This window comes from Vanellus vanellus (assembly GCF_965231255.1).
Source record: "Vanellus vanellus genome assembly, chromosome: 6".
In the NCBI taxonomy this organism is placed as follows: Eukaryota; Metazoa; Chordata; class Aves; order Charadriiformes; family Charadriidae; genus Vanellus; species Vanellus vanellus.
Window position 1 is genome coordinate 56239849 of NC_138911.1, and position 26835 is coordinate 56266683.

A 26835-nucleotide genomic window follows, 5' to 3' on the forward strand; every position below is an offset into this window, starting at 1 on the left:
TGGAAGGAGAATTGTTTTGTCTTGAACAGCAGTGTACAAAGTATGAAAAAAATCATTGGTAATACGTTTTATTTTGTAACAAAAATAGTTGTATATGTACTGCTTCTTGTTTAATACAGGAAATCACAGCTCTCAAAGATGCAGGAGAGGCCAAAATACAGAACATGGTAGCTCTAGGAGAGACTTTAATGAGAGATGAGAAAAATAAGAAGGCAATGATTCAGCAGACTATTTCTGAGCTCCAGAACCAGTGGGAAAGTACCTGTCGGTTAGCCACTGAATATAGAAGGTAATGTGGAATTTGCCAAGAGGCAGTACAGAGCACTTACTGCTATATTGACTTTTGTCTCTTCTTCTCGCACCAGTGCCGTTGAATTTGTGTTCTTTGGGGACAGAACAAAATACCTACAAAAATACTTGTAGTTCTGCAGTGTTGTGGAGGGCCAGATCACAGCTTGGATTGAATGGCCGAGCCAGGGGGTGTAGCCAGGAGGTGTATGGGGGGTGGCAGGACAGCTGATGGGGTATGCCCAGCTTGCCTCAGATTCCCTTTTGATACCGAAGTAGTTCAGCCAGTCTTGTAAAAAAAAAAACAAAAACCAAACCCAAACCAACATTGCTTCTTGTTTCATTAGAGTGTGCAGAGAGGTTGCACTGATTTAACCACTGTGGTGACCCTTCCCTGCAATGTGATCTGGGTTCTAAGCCCCGGGCACAGTCTCCCAGCAGAGCTGGGGATCTACCTTTGCACAGTTTTGTACTACTTCAGAAGAGAGTTTGGAGTAAATCTAGTAGGCTGGGATTTTTAAAGTAGAGTTTTTAAAGCCTGGTTTATTCTGGCTCTATGAGAGGCTTTCTTGGCTGTGGCAGCTGGTATTGTTAAGCCAGCAAAGGCACTTTATTGTTGCTGGCACTGTGGCAACTGTGTCTGAGAGCCAAATTGATCCTTTAAAACATGTCAGATGATTCCAGGTGTGTTGTGTAAACATAAACTGAAGTTCTGATTTTGCATATGCAGGCACTTTCAAGATATTTGTCTGCTGTAAAGTCCTTGAACCAGTAAAATCATTGGGAACTTTGGGGTTAAGGTCAATGGAAGCTAGAGTAGGGTTACTGTATTTTTTTTTTTAAATGACCAGGGAATGAATTATTGAAACTAAATATTTTTGAGATTATTTGGTTGCTTTCTGTTATTACTGAGTACTCAGTACAAGCGATACAAGTGGCCTTCAGAAAGACAGAACATTGGCTATATTGGATCCAACACAGCAGAATGCAGAGCACCCTCTTCACAGTATGCTGAAGACAGGAGATGGGGTGCTCAGCATGTCTGAAGAGATGCTCAGGATCTTGCAGGATCAGGACTGTGAATAACAGATGCAACACAGCAATGGCAGCAGTGTGAAGCTGGGATAGGGAACTTGAAGCAAGAGTACTTAACGTATGTGAGGCTATGCTTTATTTGTCATTCGCCAAAAAATACGAATCTCGAGGGGCAAAAACCAAAACACTTAAGTTTTGCTTTTGTCCTCATTTATCCTGCTGTACTTTACAGAATTATTACCAGACTATTTATTTGGATTTGTTTGTGTGGGATCATATTTTCAAACGTTGGCATTTAAGTTCCATCTGGAAAATATCTGAGCTTCATCACTAAATGTGAACATATAAATGTTACTTTGTCTCAGTGATCATAGTTGCATATTTCCTGTGGACAAACGCAACCTGTTCACCTGCAGCAGATCAGCATGCATGCTTATAAAGCACACAAATTGAAATCTAATGTCAAGGTCGGGAAAGTAGGCATTGGATTGTGCTAACATGGTCCATATTGCATGTGCTGGTTTTGTTGTCTGTATCTAAAGCACTCCCCCACCTCCATCTCAACCAATGCAATGTGTGTCTTCTACAGAACATTTCCTTTCAGGAGACTGTCATAAGAAGTTGTCAAGGAAAATAGATTCATAGCCATATTGTAGTTTTTAAAAAGAACTTCTGCTGTAATTAAAAGTGGAAAAATACAGAGCACAAGCATCACATCTCAGATACTGGAAACTATGGGTTTATAGGCTAAGGTTTAATAGGGTTAGTCTCATTTACGTCCAGTCCAGCAGCAAGAACTTCAGTATTTTTCATTTTCATCACCTTGAAAATTCTAGTCTAAAACTGATAATTAATTTAAAACCTGAAGAAAAGTATTCGGTATGCTCAAGTTCATTCTAATGGCTGACATTCACAATTTGATATTTTCTAGGTAATTAATAATTTTTTTTTAAATAATATTAAATGCAGTATTTTTTCGTAGCCCTCAGGAGCAACTTCAGTTCAACAGGGAGCAGTATGAGCAAAGCAAAGAAGATCTGAGACTGGCTCTAACTGAACTGGAGGAACAGCAACAGGAGATAGGTTTTGCCCTTCAGCCTGGTTTGCAGGAGAAGAAAGCTCAGCTGACAAACTATGCCAACCTCCTGCTGAAAGCAGAAGACTTAACTTCCCGATTTAAGGAATTGAAAAGCCAGGAAGATCACCTACAGGGTCACGCTAGGGATCCCTGCTTCACAGAGGTGGAATGGTTGGAATTAAAACACCAACATGAAAATCTGCTCAGCCAGCTACAGGTTGGAACCTCACTCTATTTCCTTATGAGATTATTGGTATGCTTCTTAATTGCAGCTCTCACTGTTTGCCTATAGTGTCATTCAGCTGGCATCATTATGGGTAAAACTGGGAGTGATGGAAGTTCCTCTGTAAAAGGGCAGGGAATTCCTCTCTCTGTCTTACTGTGGGGAAAAAGAGCACCAGAAGCTTGTATTTTTCACCGCCTTGTGCTTTGCAGTGGGATAAATGTTTAAACAAATAAGACCAAGGTAAGCGTGAAGAATAACATTTTATAACTGTATAAACAGATTCAGGTAGCTATAATAAGAAGCATTTGTTCCTATAATCTCCAAGCTACGGTAGAGGTTTTTTTTTTCCTTTTGGAAGAATGAATGACTTTTCCTGTGTTGTTTGTTATTGGTTCCACCCATTTTAGTGCAAATTGTATTTGCACCCTATGTGGCATTCTGCATCTAATCTTTCATCAATTTTGAATTGAAAACATACCTTTTAGAAGTACATTCTTATGGAATGCAAGCTCTTCTGCTTCCTGCTACTAATGAAGATTTTGTTTATGGTGGAGTCCATGATGTGCTGGGGAAGAGGGCAAGTTATTTTCTGTGCACCTGTACAACTGGGTATTTTGTGGGAAACAGGCAAATTTTTTTTGTGCTGCTGAGATCCTGGAAAAGCTGTGACAGTCTGTGGATGAGTTATATTTGTTTGAATTAATAGTGGACTAATCCTATAAACTCCTTGGTTTCTAGGCTGTAGTGCAGACATTGGAAAGTCATGTTCAAGAGCACCAGCAGTTTCAGGATATGGTGGCAGGCCTGAGCACTGAGCTGAAAACTGTCTCTGAGAACCTTGCTGGTTGTGAAGGTGCAGCAATGGAACGACCATCAGCTGAGCAAAACCAGTTGAAAACACAGGTATGTTGCAAGTTTTGCATCATGGAGAAAGTGGGTCCATGTCCTAGGGGCTTGTAGAGCCATCACATTTATAAAAGAGAACTGCTAATGGTGTCAAACTAAAAAACTAAGAAACCTTTCTAAAATATAAAGTGTACCTGGTGTTCCTTTTATCAAGGTAATTGTAGGCTTAAAACTGCTCTTAATGAACTGAATGGATCTTTACTGTCAGCTGAACTGAAGGTAGAATTGTCCTCAGTCAAGCACACAGCCTTCTTCAGTTTGGCTGGATGGCTTTTTTTTTCCTCTCTGGGCATACTGAGGAAAGAGGTCATTAAATTTGGTGTTAGTAAGTGTCCTTAAATTAGCCAGAGTGGAAAGCGTAGGCAAATGTCAGTGAGCCAAGTTCAGTTTTTAGAAGTGTCCTTCATGCAGAAGTAGACATTCTTTGGCAGAATGGATAACAGTCTTGTAGCTGTGTGTGTAGACAGCTACTGAAAGCTGAAAACAGAGCTCAGATATGGAACACTGCAATTCTCCTTCCTCCAGAATTTGCTATTCCTCTAACAAGTAAAAAGGAATAGAAGGGGGAGGGGATTTTCTGTTCAGAACTTGGAAAGATCACTATGCACCATACTAACTGATTATTTTACCATTGTCATAAAGTTTAGAGCTTCAGGTGTCCTCTGTTCACAAATACGGCTGGCTGACTAAAATTGCTGGTGTAGTATTTGACTTCCTGCAGCAAATAGGTCTGTGTGTACTTTTCAGCGCAGTTTGTTGTTCACAACAAATATTTATGGTTTTAGTGATTGACTTTAGATCTTAGCATTAAGTATATTGAGTGAAGATACTCATCAATAAAGTGTTTTCTTTGTGTTTAAAGGAACAACAAGCACCTCTTAGTCGATGTGAAGACACATTAAAGAAGATTTTGGTTTTAGCAGAAACCGTTAAACAAAACACCTCTTCACCAGGACAGAAGTTTATTAAGGATGAGATAGAAACACTTCAGAGTGAACACAGGAGACTGGAAGAAAGACTTGAAAATGTCAAGCAAAAGCAGGAAAATATTTTCAGTGAAACCCTTGAGTTAAAAGATGAGTTTGGTAATGAAATAGAAATGGAAGATAAGGCAGATACAATGCTGAAGAGAGAGATACGGATCACTTCTGATACTCCAGTCACTGCAGAAGAGATCCCCACAGCAGTGGAGTTCAAGGAGCCTTTGGAAATGCATGATGTGAGTATATTTGTTGACAGTAATGACAGTGGAAGACTAGTTAGATATCTGTCTCTCAAATGCCCTTTGTATATTACATCCTTAATTTCATTGAAATTAAGCCTTCTGTAAATGTATGCGTATAAATTAAAGATGTGGAGAACTCCCTTAACTTTTTATAACAAGTCTGTAACAAGCCAATAATGTCTATTCAAAACTGAAATTTTCCATTTAAACACAACCTGTGTATAGCTTTCCCTTGCACGTAATTAAAACAGATATCCTTGGTCAGGACACAAAGGGAGAAGCTATGCCTCTGACAAAGAACTTTGAGAGCTTGTCTTAACCCAGTAAGACTGTAGAACTGCAGCACAATATTTCTCTTGTTTCTTTTCATAGATAATAATTTTTGCCATTCAGAGATCTAATGTTAAAATTTACGGTCACTTAAGCAGCTTTTCTTTTATATCATTTCTCTTAGGGTCAGGATGTAAATGGAAATACGTCAGAGAAAGAGAAGCAAAATAATCCACTTTTGGAGGAAAGCAGTGTATTGTCAGACAGCCCAGTACAGGGTATCCGTCAAAGCGAAGACAGATTGGGGCAGACTGTTCAGGTGCCTGACAAACACATTCTAATACATGTCAGTATCTATCTATCTATCTATCTATCTATCTATCTATCTATCTATATCTGTTGTTCATTTCAGTAGCCAGTCTGGCCCAAAACACGACGATGTGTGTGTGTGTGTGTCTGCTCCCTAGATATACATATGTAATTCCTTAAAGTTTATAGTCTTACAGAGACATATTTTCCTTATCTGATAAAAGGAATGATAAATTTTGTTGTCCAAATCATCCCCTGAGCCTTGCTTATGTGAAATGTGCAAGAGATCAATGCGATGATCTCTATAACCCCCCAGGGCTTGAACCCACTTTTTCCATGATGCAAAGACTGCAACATACCTGTGATTTCAACAGGTTTTGTCACCTGCACACACGAGGTAGGTAATGAGAGGTCACTAACCCGGAACCACTGATCTTTAGGGGACCTCAGGACGTTCACACTGTAAATTACTTCACGTGTGCAAAGCTGAGGGAACAATTTGGAGACTGCTTTCTTTGACCTGACCGTTGGGTGATAACAGTAGCTGTGAGAGATGACCATCAAAATGTCAGAGTGGAAACGATCCATAGTGGGATTCCTGGAGAAGGAGCAAGACAAATAGTTAGAATTGTCAAATGTATCTAAGCAGAAGCTTCTATGACAGTATTAAAAATCATGTGAGTGTTTACTCCTGTTTGGTTTGTCCTGAAATTCTTTCATAGTGATTAAGGTCCTGATACGGCAAACTGATCTGAGCAGGCATTTCCAAGAGTCTCTGGGTTTGGGTTACCTCAACCTTTTGCTTCATTCATTAAGCTAAGCTGAAGATAGTGTAGACATCTTGTGGAATGTGAAGTTCCTTAGTAAACTTAGATTTTGGACTTTTACTGGTTGTAAACATTTTCTATGTTTCAAATCAGGGGGAGGCTGATAAAGAGAGCCCAGGTATGGACAAACATGATAGGGTCCAAGAGGACATTCTGGACAACGTGACTCAGGGTGGTGAAGCAGAACTGGAAAGGCATCGAGATGGTGTTGGTATTGAAGGTGATGAAACAAGAAAGGAAACCTGTCCAGCAGAGGTAACTAGACATGAGATTATAACAAAAACCTCAAGTTACGCTGACCTATTTTTGTCGGATGTGCTGTGTACTTAGTATGCATTAACTCTCTGAATCCTTTCCTGTGCATTTAGTATGGAACAATTTTTATTATTTTTTTTATTACTATGGGCTGCCACAAAGTGGTTTGCAGATTATATTGCATTCCAAGTCACCTGGAAGTATTGTGAAGTCTTCTTACCATTTTGCCTAAATACTGTTAATTTGCTTGAGCATCTTTCATTTATTTAGATTGGTGCACCCTGGTACAAGAGGAATTTCAACGAACTAGAGCAGTATTTAGGAGCTGGAGCTCTAATGAGTGGGAAGAGGCTAAGTTCTTGTTGGAGTTGAAAAGGCTGACAGGGGTCTTGTCTTCTTGCTGTCAGCCTCTCCCTGAAAGGGTGTTATAGAGAAGACAGAGCCAGAGTCTTCTCAGACCTTCAGTTTTAGCAAATGGCGTGAGATGCTGAAAGCAGTGTGGTTGTGACAAGACGGAGCACAGTGTGCACTCATGAGCTTGCTGAGAATTGGGGTAAATCTGTTCATTCTGGTTGCGGGTGGGCTACTTCCAGTGCGTATCCTAACTGACTTGCAGCCACTAGCTCAGATATCCATGCAGCACAGATGGGACCCTGATGCTGTGCTTTCCACCGTGGTCATGCTGTAAGGATTTGGCGTTATTTACTGTAGGTGGCTGTTGTATTTCATGTGTCCCCAGATGATAAGCAAACTCAGGCAGAACTTGCAGTCAGCAAATACCTCAGCATGTACATACAGCAAATCCCTGGGCTGCCCAGAGGAATATCCTGCCTGGGAATCATCTGGGTGTCTAACCACAGACTCTGTCTACAGTACAAGTACAAGATTGGAGCCTCAGGAAAAAGCTAAACCTTTCAAAAAATATGTTCAAGACTGCATCCAGGGGTACACGGTTTAAGGTCCATGCTTAAAATAATGAAACATGAACAGTGTAGGTCAGAGGAAGAACACTTGCAATCTGCAATTTTTCTAAAAATTTATAACAAAATTACAGCACTGCTTTTTCTAAACGTTTTCCTTTGCCATAACCTTGCCCACAGTAAATTATGAGATAGAATCGTGGTTTTCCTCATATACCTACAATTATGGGCTTGGTAACTTTGTCATCTCAAGCACTGTAATTACTACTCAGAAGGTTTGATTAGGGCTTTTTGGTTACTTGTTTCTTTTATTTTTCTTACACCAAAAGGAGAAACCTAGTGATGTCAAGAATCAGTCATATAGAGAAGATGTGGAGCAGGTTCAGCAAAGGGTGTGCCAGAAGAGTCAAGTCCTGAAATCTGGGGATTCTAATTCTCCAGTTTCTGCATATGAGGTAAACCACATTCTGTTATTTCAAGATGCATTTGTCAGGGTCATTGAATTTTTGTTTCCACATGGGCTTCAGCTGAAGTTCTGTTATAAAAGAAGAGGCATCAAAATCAAGGCCATTGTGTATAGTTCTGCTTTATGTCCGTGGTAGTTTTGAACTTTATCCAGAGTGCTAGCCACATTGTATTTTTCAGTGGATCTGTTCAAAAGGGCAATATTGGTTTTCAGAGCCATCATAATCAGTCTTTATTTTATGATTTTAGAATTTCTCTTTAAATTTAGTCAATACAGCTTCTTTCCACATTATTATAGTTAGTTGTGATAGTCTTTGCCATCATAAAAAAGGCAGATTGGAAAACTGAAATCCAAGGGTGATCCGGTATAAGAAAATGAATTAAATAAAATAGAGAAAGGATAATGAATTCAAGCTGAATTAATAACAAGGTACATTAGTATATGACATTACTAAGTCTATTCTATTGCATCCAGCTCTGGAGTCCCCAACATAGAAGCACATGGATCTGTTGGAGCGAGTCCAGAGGAGGGCCACAAGGATGATCCAAGGGCTGGATCCAAGGGCTCCTATGAGGAGAGGCTGAGACAGTTGGGGCTGTTCAGCCTGGAGAAGAGAAGGCTCTGGGGAGATCTTATTGCGCCCTTCCAGTACCTAAAAGGGGCCCACAGGAGAGGTGGGGAAGGACTTTTTACTAGGGCACGTAGCGATAGGACAAGGGGGAATGGCTTTAAACTGGAAGAGGGCAGGTTCAGATTAAACATTAGGAAGAAATTTTTCACTATGAGGGTGGTAAGGCACTGGAAGAGGTTGCCCAGAGAGGTTGTTGAGGCCCCATCCCTGAAAGTGTTTAAGACCAGGCTGGACGTGGCCTTGGGTAACCTGGTCTAGTGGGAGGTGTCCCTGTCTATGGCAGGGGGGTTGGAACTCGATGATCTTGAAGGTCCCTTCCAACCGAAACCATTCTATGATTCTATGATTCAATTATTCTTTAAGAGTAAGGGTGTTACATCACAAGTGCCCCATGACTGCTGATCCTTGGTCACCACATTCTTAAATAGAAGGTAGGGCCAGATCTAATCACGCAGAATCACACAGAATGGTCAGGGTTGGAAGGGAACTCTGGAGATCATCTAGTCCAACGTCCCTGCCCAAGCAGGGTCACCTACAGCAGGTTGCACAGGACAGCATCCAGGCGGGTTTTGAATGTCTCCAGAGTGGGAGACTCCACAACCTCTCTGGGCAGCCTGTTCCAGTGCTCTGCCATCCTTTAATCTTCACAGTTATATCTATAGGCAGGTCCACAGCTGACCTGTCCATTGGCAGGTCTTACCTGGGACTTGCACATCTGCTCTGACTGAAAACCCCAACAAAATCTCCCAAAGGTATTGGGAATCTGGGGAGGTCCCTGCTGACTGGAAGCTAGCCAGTGTTATTCTGATTTGCAAGAGTGGGTTGAGGGAAGACCCAGGAAACTACAGACCTGCTAGTCTGACCTCAGTTCCTGGAAAAATTATGGAGAAGACGATACTGGGTACTATTGAAAAACATTTAAAGAACAGTGCAATTATGATAAAATCATAGAATCATTTAGGTTGGAAAAGACCTTTAAGATCATAGAGTCCAACTGTAAACTTAGCACTGCCAAGTCCACCACTAAACGATGTCCTTCAGTGTCACATACGTACATCTTTTAAATACCTTCAGGGATGGTGACTCAACCACTTCCCTGGGCAGCCTGTTCCAATGCTTGATAGCCCTTTCAATGAGGATATTTTTCTAATAACCAATCTAAACCTCTCCTGGTGCAACTTGAGGCCATTTCCTCTTGTCCTAACACTTGTTACTTGGGAGAAGAGACTGACCCCCCCACCTCACTACAACCTCCTTTCAGGCAGTTGTAGAGAGTCTCCCCTGAGTTTCTTTTTCTCCAGGCTAAAGAAACCCAGTTCCTTTAGCTGCTCCTCATAAGGCTTGTGCTTTAGACCCTTCACCAGCTTCGCTACCCTTCTTTGGACGTGATCCAGCACCTCTATGTCTGTCTTGTAGTGAGGGGCCTCTATTTGTGTTGTGGCCTCACCAGTGCCGTGTACAGGGGAACGATTGCCTCCCTAGTCCTGCTGGCCCCACTATTTCTGATACAAGCCAGGATGCTGTTGGCCTTCTTGGCCACCTGGGCACACTTCTTGCTCTTATTCAGCTGGTTGTCAAGTGATACCCCTAGGTCCTTTTCTGCCAGGCAGCTATCCAGCCACTCTTCCCCAAGCCTATAGTGCTGCATGGGGTTGTTGTGACCCAGGTGCAGGACTCGGCACTTGGCCTTGTTGAACCTCATACCATTGGCCTCAGCCCATCAATTCAGCCTGTCCAGATCCCTCTGTAGAGCCTTCCTACTCTCAAGCAGATCAACACTCCTGCCCAACTTGGTGTTGTCTGCAAACTTACTGAGGGTGCACTCAATCCTCTCATCCAGATCATTGATAAAGGTATTAAACAGAACTGGACCCAATACTGAGCCCTGGGGAACACCACTTGTGACTGGCCGCCAACTGGATTTAACTCCATTCACCACAACTCTTTGAGCCTGGCCATCCAGCTATTTTTTTACCTAGCAAAGCGCATGCCCGTCCAAGCCATGAGCAAAGAGTTTCTCCAGGAGAACACTGTGGGAAATGGAGTCAAAGGCTTTAGTAAAGTCTAGGTAGACAACATCCGCAGCCCTTCCCTTGGGTCAACTTTCCCAAGCAGGTCACCTTGCAATAGAGGAGATCAGGTTAGTCAAGCAGGACCTGGCTTTCATAAACCCATGCTGACTGGGCCTGATTGTCTGGTTGTCCTGTATGTGCTCTGTGATGGCACTCAAGGTGATCTGTTCCATAACTTTGCCTTGCATCGAGGTCAGACTCACAGGCCTGTAGTTCCCTAGATCCTCCTTCTGGCCCTTCTTGTAGATGGGTGTCACTATGGAAAACATGTACACAGTAATCCTGAGGTTTTTCTTAGTGTCAGGACACTTACTTTTCTGTGTGTTTTGATGCGTTTATATTTCAATCTGGTAAAGTGGATTTCTTCCTCCCTCTGTGATAGCTTAGCTGAGTTTTTCTGCTTACTTCAGTTCTATGGCCCTCCAGAGTCTCTTAAGCTGAAATCTTATGTCTGAATTGATACAACCATTATGGATGTGTACACTGAGAGATGGAAAAGTTCTCTGATTGACTATTTCATGAGTGGTCCCCTTCAGTTTTGACTGAAAATAACCAAAAGAGTTCAAATAAATAGAATTATTTTTTTCTGACAATGTCTAGAACGTGCTATATGTTTCCCACACTTGGAAGCAGGTATACTTTGGATAGCTCATGACCCACAGAGAGACAGATGACAATGACAGCTTACAAGTGATATGGCTGCAGGGATAGCTGGCTGCTGCCTAGCACAATAGTACCTAAAGTAGCAATACAATAAGTTTATCAAACACAAATTTTTTATTGTTGCTCCTTTTATATGTTTGTACCATGAAGAAGCTCACACTGTAGTCGTATCTGTATTTTTGTATGCATTCGCTCACATGAAGTCTATACGTGAAACAGATCACAGTTTACACCAGATATAGACAGGTACTGGGCAAAGGGAAATACAGAAAGATTTTTAAGGTGTCGCCATGTGATCCAATAAGCCTGTGACATTTAATTTATGTCATTGTCTGCATTAGCTGAAGGTGATTTAGAGGGTTATGTTTTACATCTGAACTGGGGATGGCTAGGAGCATCCTCAGCTAAGAGCTGACCTCAGCTCGGCTGATGTGTTGTTTAAACCTGGCCACACCCAAAGTGACTTGTCCTTCTGTCATTGTGGGAATCGGTGGCAGTGCCGGGGACTGGCTCTGGACCCCCCCATTCCCTTGCTCCCCACCCGGATTTAGACGTGGCTCTCGTTTTACCCCTGATTTTGGATAGCACTTGTGGCAGTAGCAGCCATGGCTTTGTGTCACAGCCAAGCTGCTTCATGTGTGAGTTGCCCCGTGAAGAACAGTTAGGTTCTTCTGCAGGGGGATGCTATTGGAAGGTGGGGACATCAGAGTTTCAAACTTAAAATGATGGGCAGAGATTCATAGCTATCTAAGCAGTGCTGGCAAGCCAGGGTGACTGCAGAGGTCGGGGGTAGTGATGGAGGTTCCAGTCTCTGAGTCCTGGTTGACCCACAGAGGCTGTGGGGGAAGCCACAGCAGGATTTAGGCATGGCTTAAAGATGTGAAGCAAAGTGTTACAGTCAGAAAACCTGGTGGTTTATGACCTTCAGAAATAAGAATCCTGTTTCGCATTTTAGGACACAGGTGCAGAAGTGGTTGTCCAGAAGGAACTATTTCCTGGAGTGCAAGTAAACACTGAATATTTTGAAGAGGAACAAAAGGTCAATGAGTTGAAGAATGAAGTGGCTGAACTGGATATCGTGCTCATAAATGAACAACTAAAAGAGCTAGAGGTATGGAAATTGCAAAGACATTCCTCACTGTTAATGTAGTGATGCACTTACAGAATTATCATTCACTTGAGCAAAACAAAATTGTTTCACATAGTCTTATGATTAGTCAGTTTTTCTACCAGGTAATCTACAAACACTGTGCCTTAATGCAAATATGTCCATGTAAATACGATATTTTGTACCGCTTTTATAGAGCACAGTAGTAGGTACACCTATGATTGCACGTGTGCTTCCATGACGTGCACAGGCATGCGTGCTTATTTACATGTGACTGAGCAAGCACGTGTTTGTAGATGTATCAGTAATTAACTGTATTTTGTGCTGAAAGTGTTCAAAATCCTCTTTTGTTCCTCTCTGTGATGGGCTTGATTACAGAATTTACAAACTGAACTGGAAACATGGAAAGCAAAATCTCTGTGTCATAGTCAAGAAGCATTTCCCAATGCAACAGGATCAAACAGAGCAGAGCTGCAAACCACAGAACCTGCGGTGCCCTGCTGGGACAGGCTGCTTCAAGAACTAGATGCTATTAAGGCAGTGAAGCAACAACAGTACTGTTTAATTAATGAGTACCAGAAAAACCTTTCTGCTGCACAGTCCTCAATGAAAAATTTGTCAACAGAAAAAGATAACATAAAAATGTAAGTATAGTTGAGGGTTTCTGTTAAGGTTACAGAACAAATACGGTCCTACACTGAATTCTTGTGCCTTACTTCAGTATTGCTCAGTCAAGAATATGGTGTTTTATCCATCTTGTTAATGTTAGGTAGCCAGAGAAGTCTCATAGGTTTGTAAGTTTAAACAGCCTTAAACAGAAGCATTTCTGGTGGTTCTTTGCTATCCTTTAGCAACAACCTACTCTTTTTATTTTTTAGGCAAAACAAAGAAATGGTTGCTGTGCTGAAAACCTATCTAAAAGCCGTATTAAAGTATTTTTGCAAAATTATCGCAGATGTGAAATATTAATTTTTCTTTAACAACTCAGTTCTAATTTTTTTCTGAGCGAAATATCTCATTACTCTGAAAATTAACCTTATTTGATAGGAAGAATGCTGTGGCATAAATAAGTCTACAGTACCAATTTGGAGGTAAACAATGCACACAAAATATTTACCACCTTTTATAAATTAGCCTTCAACATATGGAACTAGCCTATTGGTCACAATAATGTATCACAATAATTTGAAAATCTTTAAAATAATCTATAAAATTGTTAATTTACAGCACAGAGATTGAAAAAATATTGAATAAAAATCTAGCTGCTAAATGTATTTTAGGTGGGAATTTCAAAATACTCCTGGAAATAAAAGATGATTAGATAAATACCTCCAAACTAATCTTGAATGAATTGCCTTTCCTGCAAAGATATCTAGAAATAACTAATGCTGTACAGACAAGCAAGAAATGACGATACTGCAATGGTGCCTAGAAGGTTTGTGAGAGAATATTGAGAGATACGTGTGATTAAGTGAATAAAGTGAGTGAATCATTTTCTAAACAGTGAAATTCTCTTTTAAAAATGTGTCCAGGCAATGTTTTAGAAGGTGGGTTTTTTTAAACACTACTTATATTTTTGGCAGGGGTCCTATGAACAACACAGTTCTTCTGGAGAAAATTAAGGCGTGCATAGAGTCCTTACGAAAAGAAAGAGATGCCTTAAACCAGTTGAAAACTCAGCAAGAAAGTTTATCTCAGCATTTAACATGCATGGATAAAGTGTTAACCGAAAGCCAAATGAGGCAACTGGAGCAATGGTGGCAACACATGGAACAAACAGTGCAAAAGAAATATGATCAAGTTGTGGCAGAAATCGATGAATTTAACCTGCTTATGAATAAAGCACAGGATATTCAGAGGCTGATACAAGAGCAGTATTTACAAGCAGAGTTTTATTCCTCATCTGACGGTAAAGCCAAATACCCTGTACTTTGGACCACAGAGCTACAGGACATTAAACATGGTCTTTCTCTATTAAAAAGAAGGATTGAGCTGCAGATGAAAAGAATTTGGAGTGATCAAGAGAAGGTAGCTTTGGAGAACTCTATATATGATTTGCAGAGCAAATTGGAAGCATTATCACCACAACAAAGTGCTCGAGAGGGTGTTCAGATCACTGGTCCTGCTATCATGAAACATGAAATGATGAAAAGGCTGAAAGAAAATATTTCATGGGTTAAAGATTCACTGTCCTCTCTTGATCAGAAAGCAGCACTTTTCCCCAGTGATGTTAAATCACAGATCAGAAGTTGTCAGCTGATGAGCACGGAAGTTCTAAACAGAGAGCCTGAGATTGTATCACTGGATTATGGGCTCCAGCACATAGTTCCCACCTTGAATCCAGAGGAGATCTCTGATATGACCTTCCTTTTACAAACATTGCAGAATTCATACAAGGCTCTTGTTTTAAAATCAGCTCAAAGATTACAGCAACTAGAGCTCCAGCTGGAGGAGAGGCAAAGACTTATTGCAGAAGTAGAAAAAGTTCACTGTCAGCTTCGAAATGCTGAGATGCTTGCCAGGCCTGACATGAACCAAACCAGCACGTGGTCAGAATTAATCGATCAACAAGCCGTTTTACAGGAGATTTTAAAGGACATACAGGAAATAGAAGGTCTTATCTCATGCCACTGTAAAGAGAGTCAGGTCACAGCTGGGGAACTAAGCCTGTCTGAGCAACTATTTTTGATTGATCAGTTAAGAAGTCTGAAGAATAGAGCAAGGAAGACACAGAGGCAAATTCAGAGTAAACTTCATGAAGTAGAAAAAAAGATATCTGTCTACAGAGAGTTTGCTGAAGGAATCACTTCATTGCAGCAAGACCTTAATGATCTACAGTATGGTGAAATAAACCTGGAAGAAGATAAATTATTAGGTGCCAAGCAGGACATGAATGATAAATGCAAAGCACTTAAAGAAAAAGTATTAGTTTTTCAGTCCAATTTGTCACAAATAATGAAGTACAAAGAAATCTTTGAACATGTAGGTCTAAAATGGGACTCACTGCAGCTGGATGAATTACAAACTAAATTTTTTAAAATTAAAAATAACATTAAAGGGAAGATAATGCGCTTTGATAATGTTGTTAGGGAATGTGATAAGATTCAAGCATTACTAAATGAAATCCAGTCTGTGACATCCACTGTAAGAAAAGAAGCTAACATCCTAAATGATAGCTCTAGTTCTTCTCCTTCTGAGAATCTTATATCTGCACAGATTCTGTTTCACACAGGTCAGCAAATCTTGTTCTTAACTCAGGAGGTAGCAAATCAAATATACAAAAATGAGGGTTTTGATACACCACTCAAAGAATCTAAGACGGAAGAAATAAAGAGCGTGGAGAAAGATGTTGAGGAATTGAATCAGTTTCTTCAAAACTTGGTTTCTAGTCTCCAGTGTGTAAACAAGGAAGATATCCAGAATGAAGTAGAACATATATTCCACATCATAAAGCATATTCAATTAGAGCTCCAACAGCCACTTCTGATAGACATAAAAATAATGCAGTATGAAAAGATGCGATGGGAAGGAATTCAGAATATGATGCAAGCAAAGTTTTCTGACATTAAATGTATCATGGAAAAAGAGAGGGAGAACCAAGAAGAAAATTCTCTTGTTGCTGAAATAGAAGCAAAATTAGAGACATTGCAAGACCATGAAATACAGCTAAAGACAGACATTGCTGCCCGTGTTGTAAGTATATTTAATAAAAGTAAGCTATGGCTGTATGTCTTTTCCCAATGATTATATTAGGTGTCTGTGACTGCGGTGTTTATATTTTCATGGCATATATCCTCCTTTTATGCTAATAACTGAATTGGTCCATCATCATGTCTGCACTGGTAGATATGGCGGGAATCACGATGAGAAACTAAGGATACAAAGAAATTAGTTGTATTCAGTTTGATTATAATCATAGAATCATAGAATCGTTATGGCTGGAAAAGACCTTCAAGATCATCAAGTCCAACCGTTACCTAACTCTACTGGGCCTGCTTCTAAACCATGTCCCTGAGCACCACATCTAGATGGCTTTTAAATATCTCCAAGGATGGTGATTCAACCACTTCCCTGGGCAGCCTGTTCCAGTCTTTGATAACTCTTTCAGCGTAGAAGTTTTTCCTGATGTTTAAGCTAAACCTCTCCTGGCGCAACTTCAAACAAAGGGGATTGGCACAAGAAAAGAAAGGTAAAGGGGAGGAAGAAGAAGGTTGTGTTGAAATATTGAGCTGAAGAGACACTGGGTGTAAATGTCCTGCCATTATTCTTGGGACTGATTTTATGTATCATTTTCAATAGTGACGATGAAAAAACCTGAAGTTCCTTGTTTCTACCTTAAAGAAAAAGCTTACCAGTTGGGAGCGATCAAGAAGAGTAAAGCACAGGTCGAACCAGTGTCATCAGGCCTCAGGGAGGGTGAGAAAAGGAAAGGCAACCATGATCCAAGGCTTTAATGGAGCTATATAAGGCATTGACAAGGCATTGCTGGAGGACCAACCTGATTCTTGATGCCTTTGTCAGGAAAGGGCTGCTTAAACTGGAACAGATGCTGTTAGAGGGATAAGGAGCGTTAAGGGCAGTTAATAAAACTGAATTTGCTCAGCCTGCTGAGCTGAGGGCAAGTGGGAAATCTAGCTGAGAAATGTAATTATGCTTGAGGTAGGCTTAATGGCTGGAAAAGGACTCCTTGAGCTAAAAGGCAGCGTTAATTCAAGGAGAGAGAGTTAGTGAATAAATCGATGTTGAAAACCAGAAGAGTGGTAGCCTTCATAGCAGAGAGGTTCTGGAACTGTGTCCTGGTCAAGAAGACCTGTGCCCTGACTTCCCAAGAGATCAATGGATACAAACGAGGAAATATGAGGTAGTAGCTAATAACAGGGGGAGAGACTAAGCACCCCTGATGGACTTATGGTCCTATTGCCAGATTTCCTGGTTTGCTGTGCTTTATCTTCACTGCTTGGGTATTGTGTGGGAAGCACAATGGCAAAGTTTCTCTGCCCTGTGGAAATCCAAGAACTGGCAAAGTCACATATCATTCTGTATATAAATACATAAGAGAAGAGGGTTTAGTGAGAAGCAGTCTGTCAGCTCATAGTGGAGATATCCCCTGGAGCAAAATAAAGCATCAACATGTGTGTTTTCCTTGTCTGAACAGGGTGTATACTGCCATGTCCATAAAGTATGTTATTACTCTTGTGTCCTGCCGTCCTTCTCTCTGGACTTTTCCAGTATTGGTGGTTTCCTCATAACCCGCCTTCCTATGGTTTAGGGCAATCAACCCATAGATTACAGCATTGCTCTGTGACTCCCTAGGTAGCAGAGTGCATTTGCCATGTGTCCTCCCTCACCTCCTCAGGCCAATTCTGGGTCTCAAAGACAAGGCGTGAAATTCTGAGAGGACCATCTGGTGATCCAGAGGAACACAGCAGTCTTTCTTGATTGTTCCTTTGTCTGTTTTAACACTTTCAGAGTGCTCTGGAGGAAGCATGTAAGACTGGTGAGCTTTATACCAAGGCTGTTCAGAGGGCTGCCAGGTTCCTCGAGGACTATGAAGCTCAAGTCACGTCTGCTGCAGCAGAGCTTGGTAGCTCAGAAGAGGACTGTCAGACTCCAGAATGGAAACAAGAAGAGTTCAACTCTGCAAAGGCTACCATAGAAAACCTGTACTCCAAGCTGAAAAACGTAGTGAAAACAGAAGGCAAAATATGTCTGGAAAACAATTTAACAGAACTAGTGAATAAGAGTTTGGCCTTAAGGGAGAAGGCTCAAAGAAAGGAAGCCGATCAACAGAGGTAGGTTTAAGAGATCTTCCTAGATCATGTTCCTTATTATGACAAATTTGACTGATAATAAATGCAGTGCTTTTTCTGCTCTGCATGAACCAGATAATTCAGCAGAAAGAACTGTAAGCATTTGTGTTGTTCCCAGATGTGATTGTAATGGAGCGAAAATTACCAGATAATAAACATATAAGCAATAATTTACAATGCAGTCATTTTTAGTATCTTCCAAAAAGTATGTATGGGGCTCAACTGAGTGTCATATGGTGCCGGAATCAGAAGAAAGCACATTTCTGCAGTCTCTAGTTCAGTGCTGGTGCAGGTTAGACTAGTTTTCAGAGGGACCCTAACGAATGTCTTCCATAGGCTATTCTATGGCTTGCGAAAGTAAAGACCAAACAAGACACAGGCCATAGTTTCCTTCCTTCAAATATAGGTATGAAAGAGATCTGAAAGGCCTTCAGATACAGGCACAGAAAAAGTTTGGGAGGTAGAGTAAAATTGCTTGCTCATGATCTAGTGCTTCTCTTTCTATTGACCGTAACTTTAAAATCTGCTTTTATAATCAAAGAATTGGATGACTTTAAAAGCTTTGGTAATAGCAAAGAGATAATAAGATATAGAAATAAGAAATTGGAATTGTACAGACCACACATCGAAGGGACAAATAGAATGTGTGTTACAAACTGGGAGCTAATTTTTGGGAACGTCTGAGGAGGATGGAAACTTAGATCAAGACATACAATTCTTTTGAGCAGCTCCGTGGCTGATACATGGATATACATACCTATATTTCTTTACCTCTGGGGCATTTGTACCTGCTTCTCTAAAGTCTCTCAGATATCAGACCAGAAGTGTATAGCAAATGCTGATTGAAGATAGCTTGCAAAATAGTAAGGACTACTAGTTCGGGAGAGGGTTTTTTTAATTCTAATTGGCATTATGTTTCGAAAGAGGAGCAACCACAACAAATTTTAATTGGTATATTAATTGTTTCCTACAGGTATCTTGAAAAATACAAAAGTTACACAAAAACCAAAGATAAGGTCTGTGATAATCTTAACAAATTGGAAAAGATGCTTAGACAGTCTTTGTCTCAAATACCAATGTCCTATAAAGAAGCTTTGGAGCACTTAGAAGAAAGCAAGGTAAGAGAGGCTCTGAAGAACTTGAAAAGCTCATGCAAAACTGTGATGTAGCAGCTATGCACACCATATGATATCGTAGTAGAAAGAAGTTAAATTCTTTATCCTATATTTTTAAGTATATATAAATCCACAGATATATTTATATACCTATAAAAAGACAATTATAATAGGCCATGTAAAATGAGTACATCTTATTGCTGTAGAAATCAATCATTATCTGTGCTTAAGGTAGTGTTTTATTTCTGTTAAGATCCCTGATTGCTTCTTTGCAGGATGCAGGGTGATTAGATTTCTAACATTGTTGTTGGTTTCCCTCAGAAGTGAAAATTAGAGAATTTCCAGTTTCCCCACACAGGACCCTCTTGCAGTCTGCCCACCAGACCTCAGCCATAATCAACCTCTTTACTGTCATTTGTTTTAGTACGTATCATATTACAGGCTTGTCATTTTACATCTCTGTAATTCCTGCTCATTCCTCTTCCATTCCACGTAACCAGAAAGAAGTGAGAACAACCTAATTGCCTGGGCACACTATTCTGCTGTTCGTTTTGCTTCTTTTATTCACCCCATCTTTCTCTGCAGTCTTAGCCAGCAGAATTCTGTCATTACAACCGTATTTAACCAGCTCAATGGAGTGATTGCCATTTTATTAGAGGATCCTAATACTGTAACCAAATGCTTCATTAACACTTCTGACTGCAATGTTTTATTTATTTACTTGTTTATTTTTCCTCTAAGAGTTTGGTCTCCAACATTGACTTGGCTGAAGGTGATCTTGTGAAGCTGAGGCAGGTCTCTGGAGAGCTGATGAGATTATGCAAAGGAAGTGACAGGGCACTGGGCAGGATTGTAACAGTGCTGTGGGAAAATTGGCTGGGTTTGCTTGAGGCGGCAAAAGGGCTGGAAATTAACTGTGAAGAACTAAAGCAGGAATGGAAATTCATCAATGAAGAGGTGAGTTGCTCAACAAACTAAGTTTTGGGGAATTATATTATTCAATTATTATATTATATTATTCAATATATTCATCAATGATTTAGATGAGGGAATTGAGTGTACTATCAGCAAGTTTGCTGATGACACTAAGCTAGGAGGAGTGGCTGACACGCCAGAGGGCTGTGCTGCCATCCAGAGAGACTTGGACAGGCTGGAGATTTGGGCAGGGAATAACTTAATGAAATACAACAAGGGAAAGTGTGGGTCCTACATCTGGGCAGAAACAACCCCAGGTTCCAGTATAGGATGGGGAGCTACCTGTTAGAGAGCAGTGTAGAGGAAAGGGACCTGGGGGTCCTGGTGGACAGCAGGATGACCATGAGCCAGCACTGTGCCCTTGTGGCCAAGAAGGCCAATGGCATCCTGGGCTGTATTAGAAGGGGGGTGGTTAGCAGATCGAGAGAGGTCCTCCTTCCCCTCTACTCTGCCCTGGTGAGACCGCATCTGGAATATTGTGTCCAGTTCTGGGCCCCTCAGTTCAAGAAGGACAGAGAGCTGCTGGAGAGAGTCCAGCGTAGGGCAACTAAGATGATTAAGGGAGTGGAGCATCTCCCTTATGAGGAAAGACTGAGGGAGCTGGGTCTCTTTAGTTTGGAGAAGAGGAGACTGAGGGGTGATCTTATTAGCGTTTATAAATATATAAAGGGGGAATGTCATGAGGATGGAGCCAGGCTCTTCTCAGTAGCAACCAATGATAGGACAAGGGGTAATGGATTCAAGCTGGAACACAAGAGGTTCCACTTAAATTTGAGAAGAAACTTCTTCTCAGTGAGGGTGACAGAGCACTGGAACAGGCTGCCCAGGGAGGTTGTGGAGTCTCCTTCTCTGGAGACATTCAAAACTTGCCTGGACACCTTCCTGTGCAACCTCATCTAGGTGTTCCTGCTCCGACAGGGGAATTGGACTAGATGATCTTTTGAGGTCCCTTCCAATCCCTAGCATACTGTGATACTGTGATACTGTGAATGTGGTAGGGATGGGGCCCTCAGTAAAATCACATGTAAAGGACTGAGATCAGTGCAGAACATAATTTCCCACCCACTGATCAGCCACTTATCCCCAGCATTTCTTGAACCTGGAGTCAAAAATGATGGGGATATTTATAGTACAAATTCCCTGAATCCAGAGCAACTCTGTGTGTGGTTATGTGCTTTGTTAGAGCAAATTCAAATGTTTTGGCACACTTCAGAGGTTCAAGGTCTCTGGCTATGTAATTCCCAGTACTTAGTCATGTGTATGAGTAAATGAATAATGTAACTTAAGGTGATGGAATAAAAAAGCACTTTATCTCATGCTTTGACATGCTGTTTACTTAGCTGGAACGAGAAACAATAATTCTCGATAAGCTCCAGGAAGAACAGCCAGAAAGTCTTAAAGAGAAAGAAAAGGCCACCAGAGAGGAACTGGTAGAATTACTAGATTTTGTGAACTCATTTGAGGAAAACATCAACCAGCAGCAGCTCCTCTTACTCTTACTTCTTCACCGAATAAGAAACATCCTGAATATATCTGAAAATACTGAGGTAGAAGCTACCCTTCCCACCTTATGTGAGATAAAGGCAATGCAAGATCGCTGTAAAAAGTAAGTGGTGTGAAATTTCTGTTGAAAATATGGCATAGGACTACTTATAAGCACAGCATTTTATCGGGTATTAAAGAGTATATGAAAGCACTTAAAAGGATAGTGAATGCCCTACTGGGTCAGACCAGTGCTCAATCTAACCCATCTGCTGTCTCCAGCATGGGCATTGGGAGGTAGTAGTTAGGGAGAAGACCTGAGCCTGGCTATATCATGTGCGGCCTGCAACTTGTGTTCAAATGTAGAAGGAATCAGAAGGTATGATGGTTGATTTTGGGGGCTCCAAGCTCTTGTGAACTTGCATGAGATGTGTGGGTCTTCCACTCTTACGAAAATTAGATGTTGTACTTTTTGCAACAGTGCAACTTCTGCCTTACTGAGTGCCACTGTTTAAAATTTACCTCAAATATTTTTTGCGAATCTGTGATTGTACTCACCCATCTCCATGCCTGCTTTTTGACATGGAAATCTTTGTGAATGTCTTCTGCTCAGCCAGTGTTTTCAGACTGAGAACCTGAGGTCTGTTTGCTGTTTAAATGTGCATGCTATCTGATTTGGTCTACCAAACATACTTTGTTTAGCAATATCTGAAGACTCATTTTGGAAGAAACTGAGGCGATAAAGGACAGAAATTTGAAGATTTAGTTACAGAAAATAATATAAAAATACTGGTTCTGTAATATAAAAATGTGCTTCTGGATACATATTTTAAAAAATACCTGTATTAAGCATGCTCTTTGATTACTCCTATTTAGCGTAGAGTCTAACAATATATTCTTGCTGGAAATTTTTCATAGGTTGTATGAAAAGACTCAAGACCATAAGGATTCTGTACAAGCTGAGATTCAAGAGAGGAACAAGATCACTGAAGAAATAAGTGCTGTGACAAATGCATTACAGAATGCTGCATCTCTGTTATTACAAGATGTTACTGGAAAGGCAGGACAACTGGAGGTTGGTAACAGCACTGTTACTGTGTAGGGACATTCTAAATATGTTCTTTTTTTATGCTGGGGCTTGAACTTGCTCCAAACAAAATTAGTGGCAAAGTATGTGCATATGCACACTGACTTATAGAGAATGAATCTGGCTCAGCAGAATATGACTGGTCCTGCAATGTCCTTGGTTTGTGTTCCTCTCCCTCTCTGTGGTCCGGTTAGCAGCCATAGATGCCTTTCCAAATTGCAGAGAGTTTCACAGCCAGTTGCATGCCTTTTCGAACAGATGGCTTAGTGTACATCGTATGCCTCTTCCCCCTCTGTACCTAGCTAGGGCAGCTTCAGATGCTCTGGATTTGATGTACCATATCAGGAGGTTAACCTGATAAACGCTTTTTAGAAATCAAATTGTGATCAAGACCACAGTCTCCCCTAGCAGCAACCAGCACTCTGCAGCGACCCAGTCTGTACATTTCTATCATTTCAGTATATTTTTGTTATCCTTCTTTGAATTCTTGACTTTACGAAATGGTATTATTCCTAACGCTTCCTGAATGTGGGTTTTGTTTTGTTTTTTTTTTAATTTGTTTCCATTTAGTCTCACTGTGTTTATATTACTATCTTATTTTTTAAATATTGATAAAAATTTAATTTTAATTATATTTAATTGAGTTGTCTTTTAACTATGGAACTTTATAATTTATTTATTCCAGCCTACTAAGGTTTTTTACAAATTTGGTCTCTCTGTGCTGTGTCTTGTATAAAAAATAGCTCGGGGTCCCCACCACGTGTTTTGTTTAGAAGGTGCTTGAAGCTGGCAAAGGGCTAGAAAAAGTACAGAAGCCAAAGATCATGGTGGCAGATATGAGCATTTTCCTAGAGGTTAGCGTGAGAGAGAAATGTTAACTGCATCTTGAGGAAGTTCTGAAAACCCATGAGCCAGCATTACTGTGGTAAAAACCTTACGGATTTGTCTGAAAGGGCTGGCTTTCTATTTGAAATTACTTAGAATTAGAGTTTGGAGTTGGGTCTGCTCTTCTACTGAGTTCTTTGTATCCAGGAGGAAATGTTACTACTGCAGGTGTTTGATGTCTGCTGTTTTCCCTCATATCCAAACTGTGCTTCTCTGAGTACCTAAAACTCACCCAAAAGTGAGTTTAGACATTGTTCCTGTTCCTGATGCAATCAGAACAAGCAAATGTGAAAATTCAGATGAAAGGATTGAAAAAATCCCTAATTTTACCCAATTCAAGTACCAGTAAGCCAAAATCTGCAGGGCAATTTCATCCCTACTGCCAAAGAAATGCTAGTTTCTATAAAATGTATAGCATTATTCAGGGCTCCATTGCATTTATTGAAAGGAAATGCCTATTTCACTTCCAGATGCCAAATCTAGGTTAGTCAGGTGGCAAAGTTTTAACTCACCAACGAAGATTAATATGCAAGTGGGAAGTGATATCATCTAGTCCCCTAGGAAAAAAATTGTGGTGGTTTTGACAGATATCTGCTTTCCAGCTAAATAATCTGTGAAATGTGAACATGCTTTTATATACAGAAACAAGTTTGCAGAGACATGCTTTGTTTGGGAGACGAATGTTGTAACTGATTCTTTCAAATTCAAGTCAGGGAATCTATAAACTCCCGTAAACGTTGGCACAATCTTAATTCATCCATTTGACAACAGCCTTCTCTGTGGTAGAATTAGGCACACAGTTCATGTTTTTTTTAATATCACACACACCCAGTTGTTGTGGGATCACAGGAAATAAATCAGTCTCAGACTCTTACATATTTCTTCTGTGCATTGTATTTGCATGAGGGAAAAGATTCCCAAGTAGAGACCTGGAGTTAATGGATTACCATTACCCCTGATTGAAAAAGAAAAGGACATTAATTCTAATGTCTTTCATTGCTTGGCAGGAGCTTTAGATCATTTTTCCCAATAACTTGAGTTAACATGTGAGTTGCTCGAACAGCTGAGCATTAGGAAAAGGAACCATAAAGCAAACGAACAGAACTTTCCAACTTGAAATTCTAGAAAACCTTCGAAACAAATGAGTTTCTTCATTCTTTCTGCAAGAGGACTTAGATCAGATTTTATTTCTAGGCCACAGGCTGTAGACAGTTGTTCAAGTTTCTTTTATCTCATAAAACCTACATTCTTCATGCAGAACTGGAAACTACTGTTTTGAAAGGAGCCCGCTGTGCTGCTCTGCATAATTGCCTGAAAGCAGACACTTGAGCTTGAAACCTGTTGCTTTTTGTGGCCTTTGTGTTGTTTATAATAATGAAGGAATTAATGTTGGCTATTAAACGTCTTCCAAAGAGAATATGCACTTTGGGCAAAAGGGAGAGCACAAAGGTTAACATTTAATCGTAGGAGCACTTCATATGACTACATTGCTATACCTGTCAATGAACATCAGTGTGTCAGTTGCCTGACATGGAGTAGTATCAAGTTTAATTAATTCTTACAGATCGAAAAGCATCATTTGATTAAATGAGTGAGTATTTCTCAAAGTTAATCTGCTTTCAAAGGTAGTCAAATTAGGTTTGATATCACAAAAACAATTTTTCCAAACCATAATCATGGTAGGAAATATAAAACACAATATGTACGTTTGTGTGCATATATATAAATATGTACATATACACACATGCACGTGCACTCAGTAAAAACTGGGTAAAACTGCTGAAGTTATTCTTAATTTTGTAGGAGGTTCAGAGTGTGATTGGTAAAGAAAGTCAGACTCTAAAGGATATAATGGAGAAACTCCGGATGAAGTATTCTGAAATGTATACAATAGTTCCTGCGGAGATCGAAACACAGTTGGAGGACTGCAAGAAAGTATTGCAAGACCTAGAAGAAAAGGTAACTGTTGATGTAATTTTCTTATTTACCTTTTTGTAATGTATAAATAAGTACAGCAGTTTTTGATGAATGTTGTAACTATAAATTTCAACTTGAAACATTGATTATTTTCATTTGCATTTTCCTTGGTGAAAATGTATGCATGAGGAAAAATTCCTCATGTTAACTGTCTCCTTTTAGAATAACTGTACAGTAAGCAGTGTGAATATAATATTTTTCTTTTCTGTTAAAAGAGGACAGGCAGAACCACTAGCAGTAAATTCTTGGATATGATATGGATCCTGTCTACTATCCAGTCTGATTCTTAAACTGAACTACTGGTGAAAGTTGATTGGGAAGTTTGTATAGCTTAACTGAGAAGATATTTTCAAAACTGAGTTAAAAGAGGACTTTGAAACTGGATGGGTTTTATCCAGTTTGCACACATGGTAGGGTATCAGGGCATGGTTCTCTATACCACCGCTCAGGACATAGTTGCATTCCTTTAAAAGCAGGCAGGGTATTTAAATAACTGAACATTGCCTTGTCTTTTCACAATGTTTTCTATGTACAGGGGGTATAAAAAGTTAACTGAAAGCAAAATTAAAGGAAAAAAGAATAGTACTGTAAGTTTGAAGCCAAATTTTAGCCTGGTATAATTATTATAATTTTTATTTATTCATTTGTGTTACTTTTAAAAAGAAAAAAACTTTTAGTTCTCTTATTTCAGAAATAATAATGTTTAATGCTAATTTTAAAGGCTAAATCCCAGTTGATTTGATAAAACTTGAAAGTTTAATAAAATAATTATGAAATCCAGTTACTTGTTAGTGTTCATCAGATTATTCATTCATTTTATGTTGTATTAAATATTTAGAGACGTATTCATTGCAGCTTATTCGTTTTAATTTGGTTAACTTTGTAATTTCTGTTTCAAAATGGAACCAGTCTTTTTAGAACCCACAAGTGGGTAGGAGAGAGAAGGAGAAGGGAAGTAAAATGGTATTTATTATTTTGGGGTTTTTTTGTTGTTGTTTGCAGTTTTATTTACTGTTTTTATTTACTGTATGCATTACAATGCATACATAACACGTTGGAGTGAAAGAACTGGTCCTGGAAATTAGATAACATTTGCTTTCCACATTTAGGTAGTGGAAAACAATATAAACTGTCTTGGAATTTTATAAAATGCATTTAGGAAACAAAAGAAATGCTAGTGGAACTGGAGATCAGTTTAGTTACATATTAGGAGATACCAGCATGT

General features: G+C 40.0%; 1 protein-coding gene across 1 annotated transcript in view; it reads left to right on the forward strand.

The window, feature by feature from the left end:
- Positions 1–26835, forward strand: part of SYNE2 (spectrin repeat containing nuclear envelope protein 2) — a 207543-nt gene that overhangs the window by 79171 nt on the left and 101537 nt on the right. Inside the window, 16 exon segments of the mRNA XM_082485681.1 lie at positions 120–289; positions 2306–2618; positions 3366–3530; positions 4396–4752; positions 5213–5347; positions 6258–6419; positions 7669–7794; positions 12127–12282; positions 12658–12923; positions 13863–15972; positions 17749–18071; positions 19063–19207; positions 19946–20161; positions 21520–21785; positions 22580–22736; positions 25437–25592. Coding sequence (XP_082341807.1) covers positions 120–289; positions 2306–2618; positions 3366–3530; positions 4396–4752; positions 5213–5347; positions 6258–6419; positions 7669–7794; positions 12127–12282; positions 12658–12923; positions 13863–15972; positions 17749–18071; positions 19063–19207; positions 19946–20161; positions 21520–21785; positions 22580–22736; positions 25437–25592 — 5223 coding nt within the window.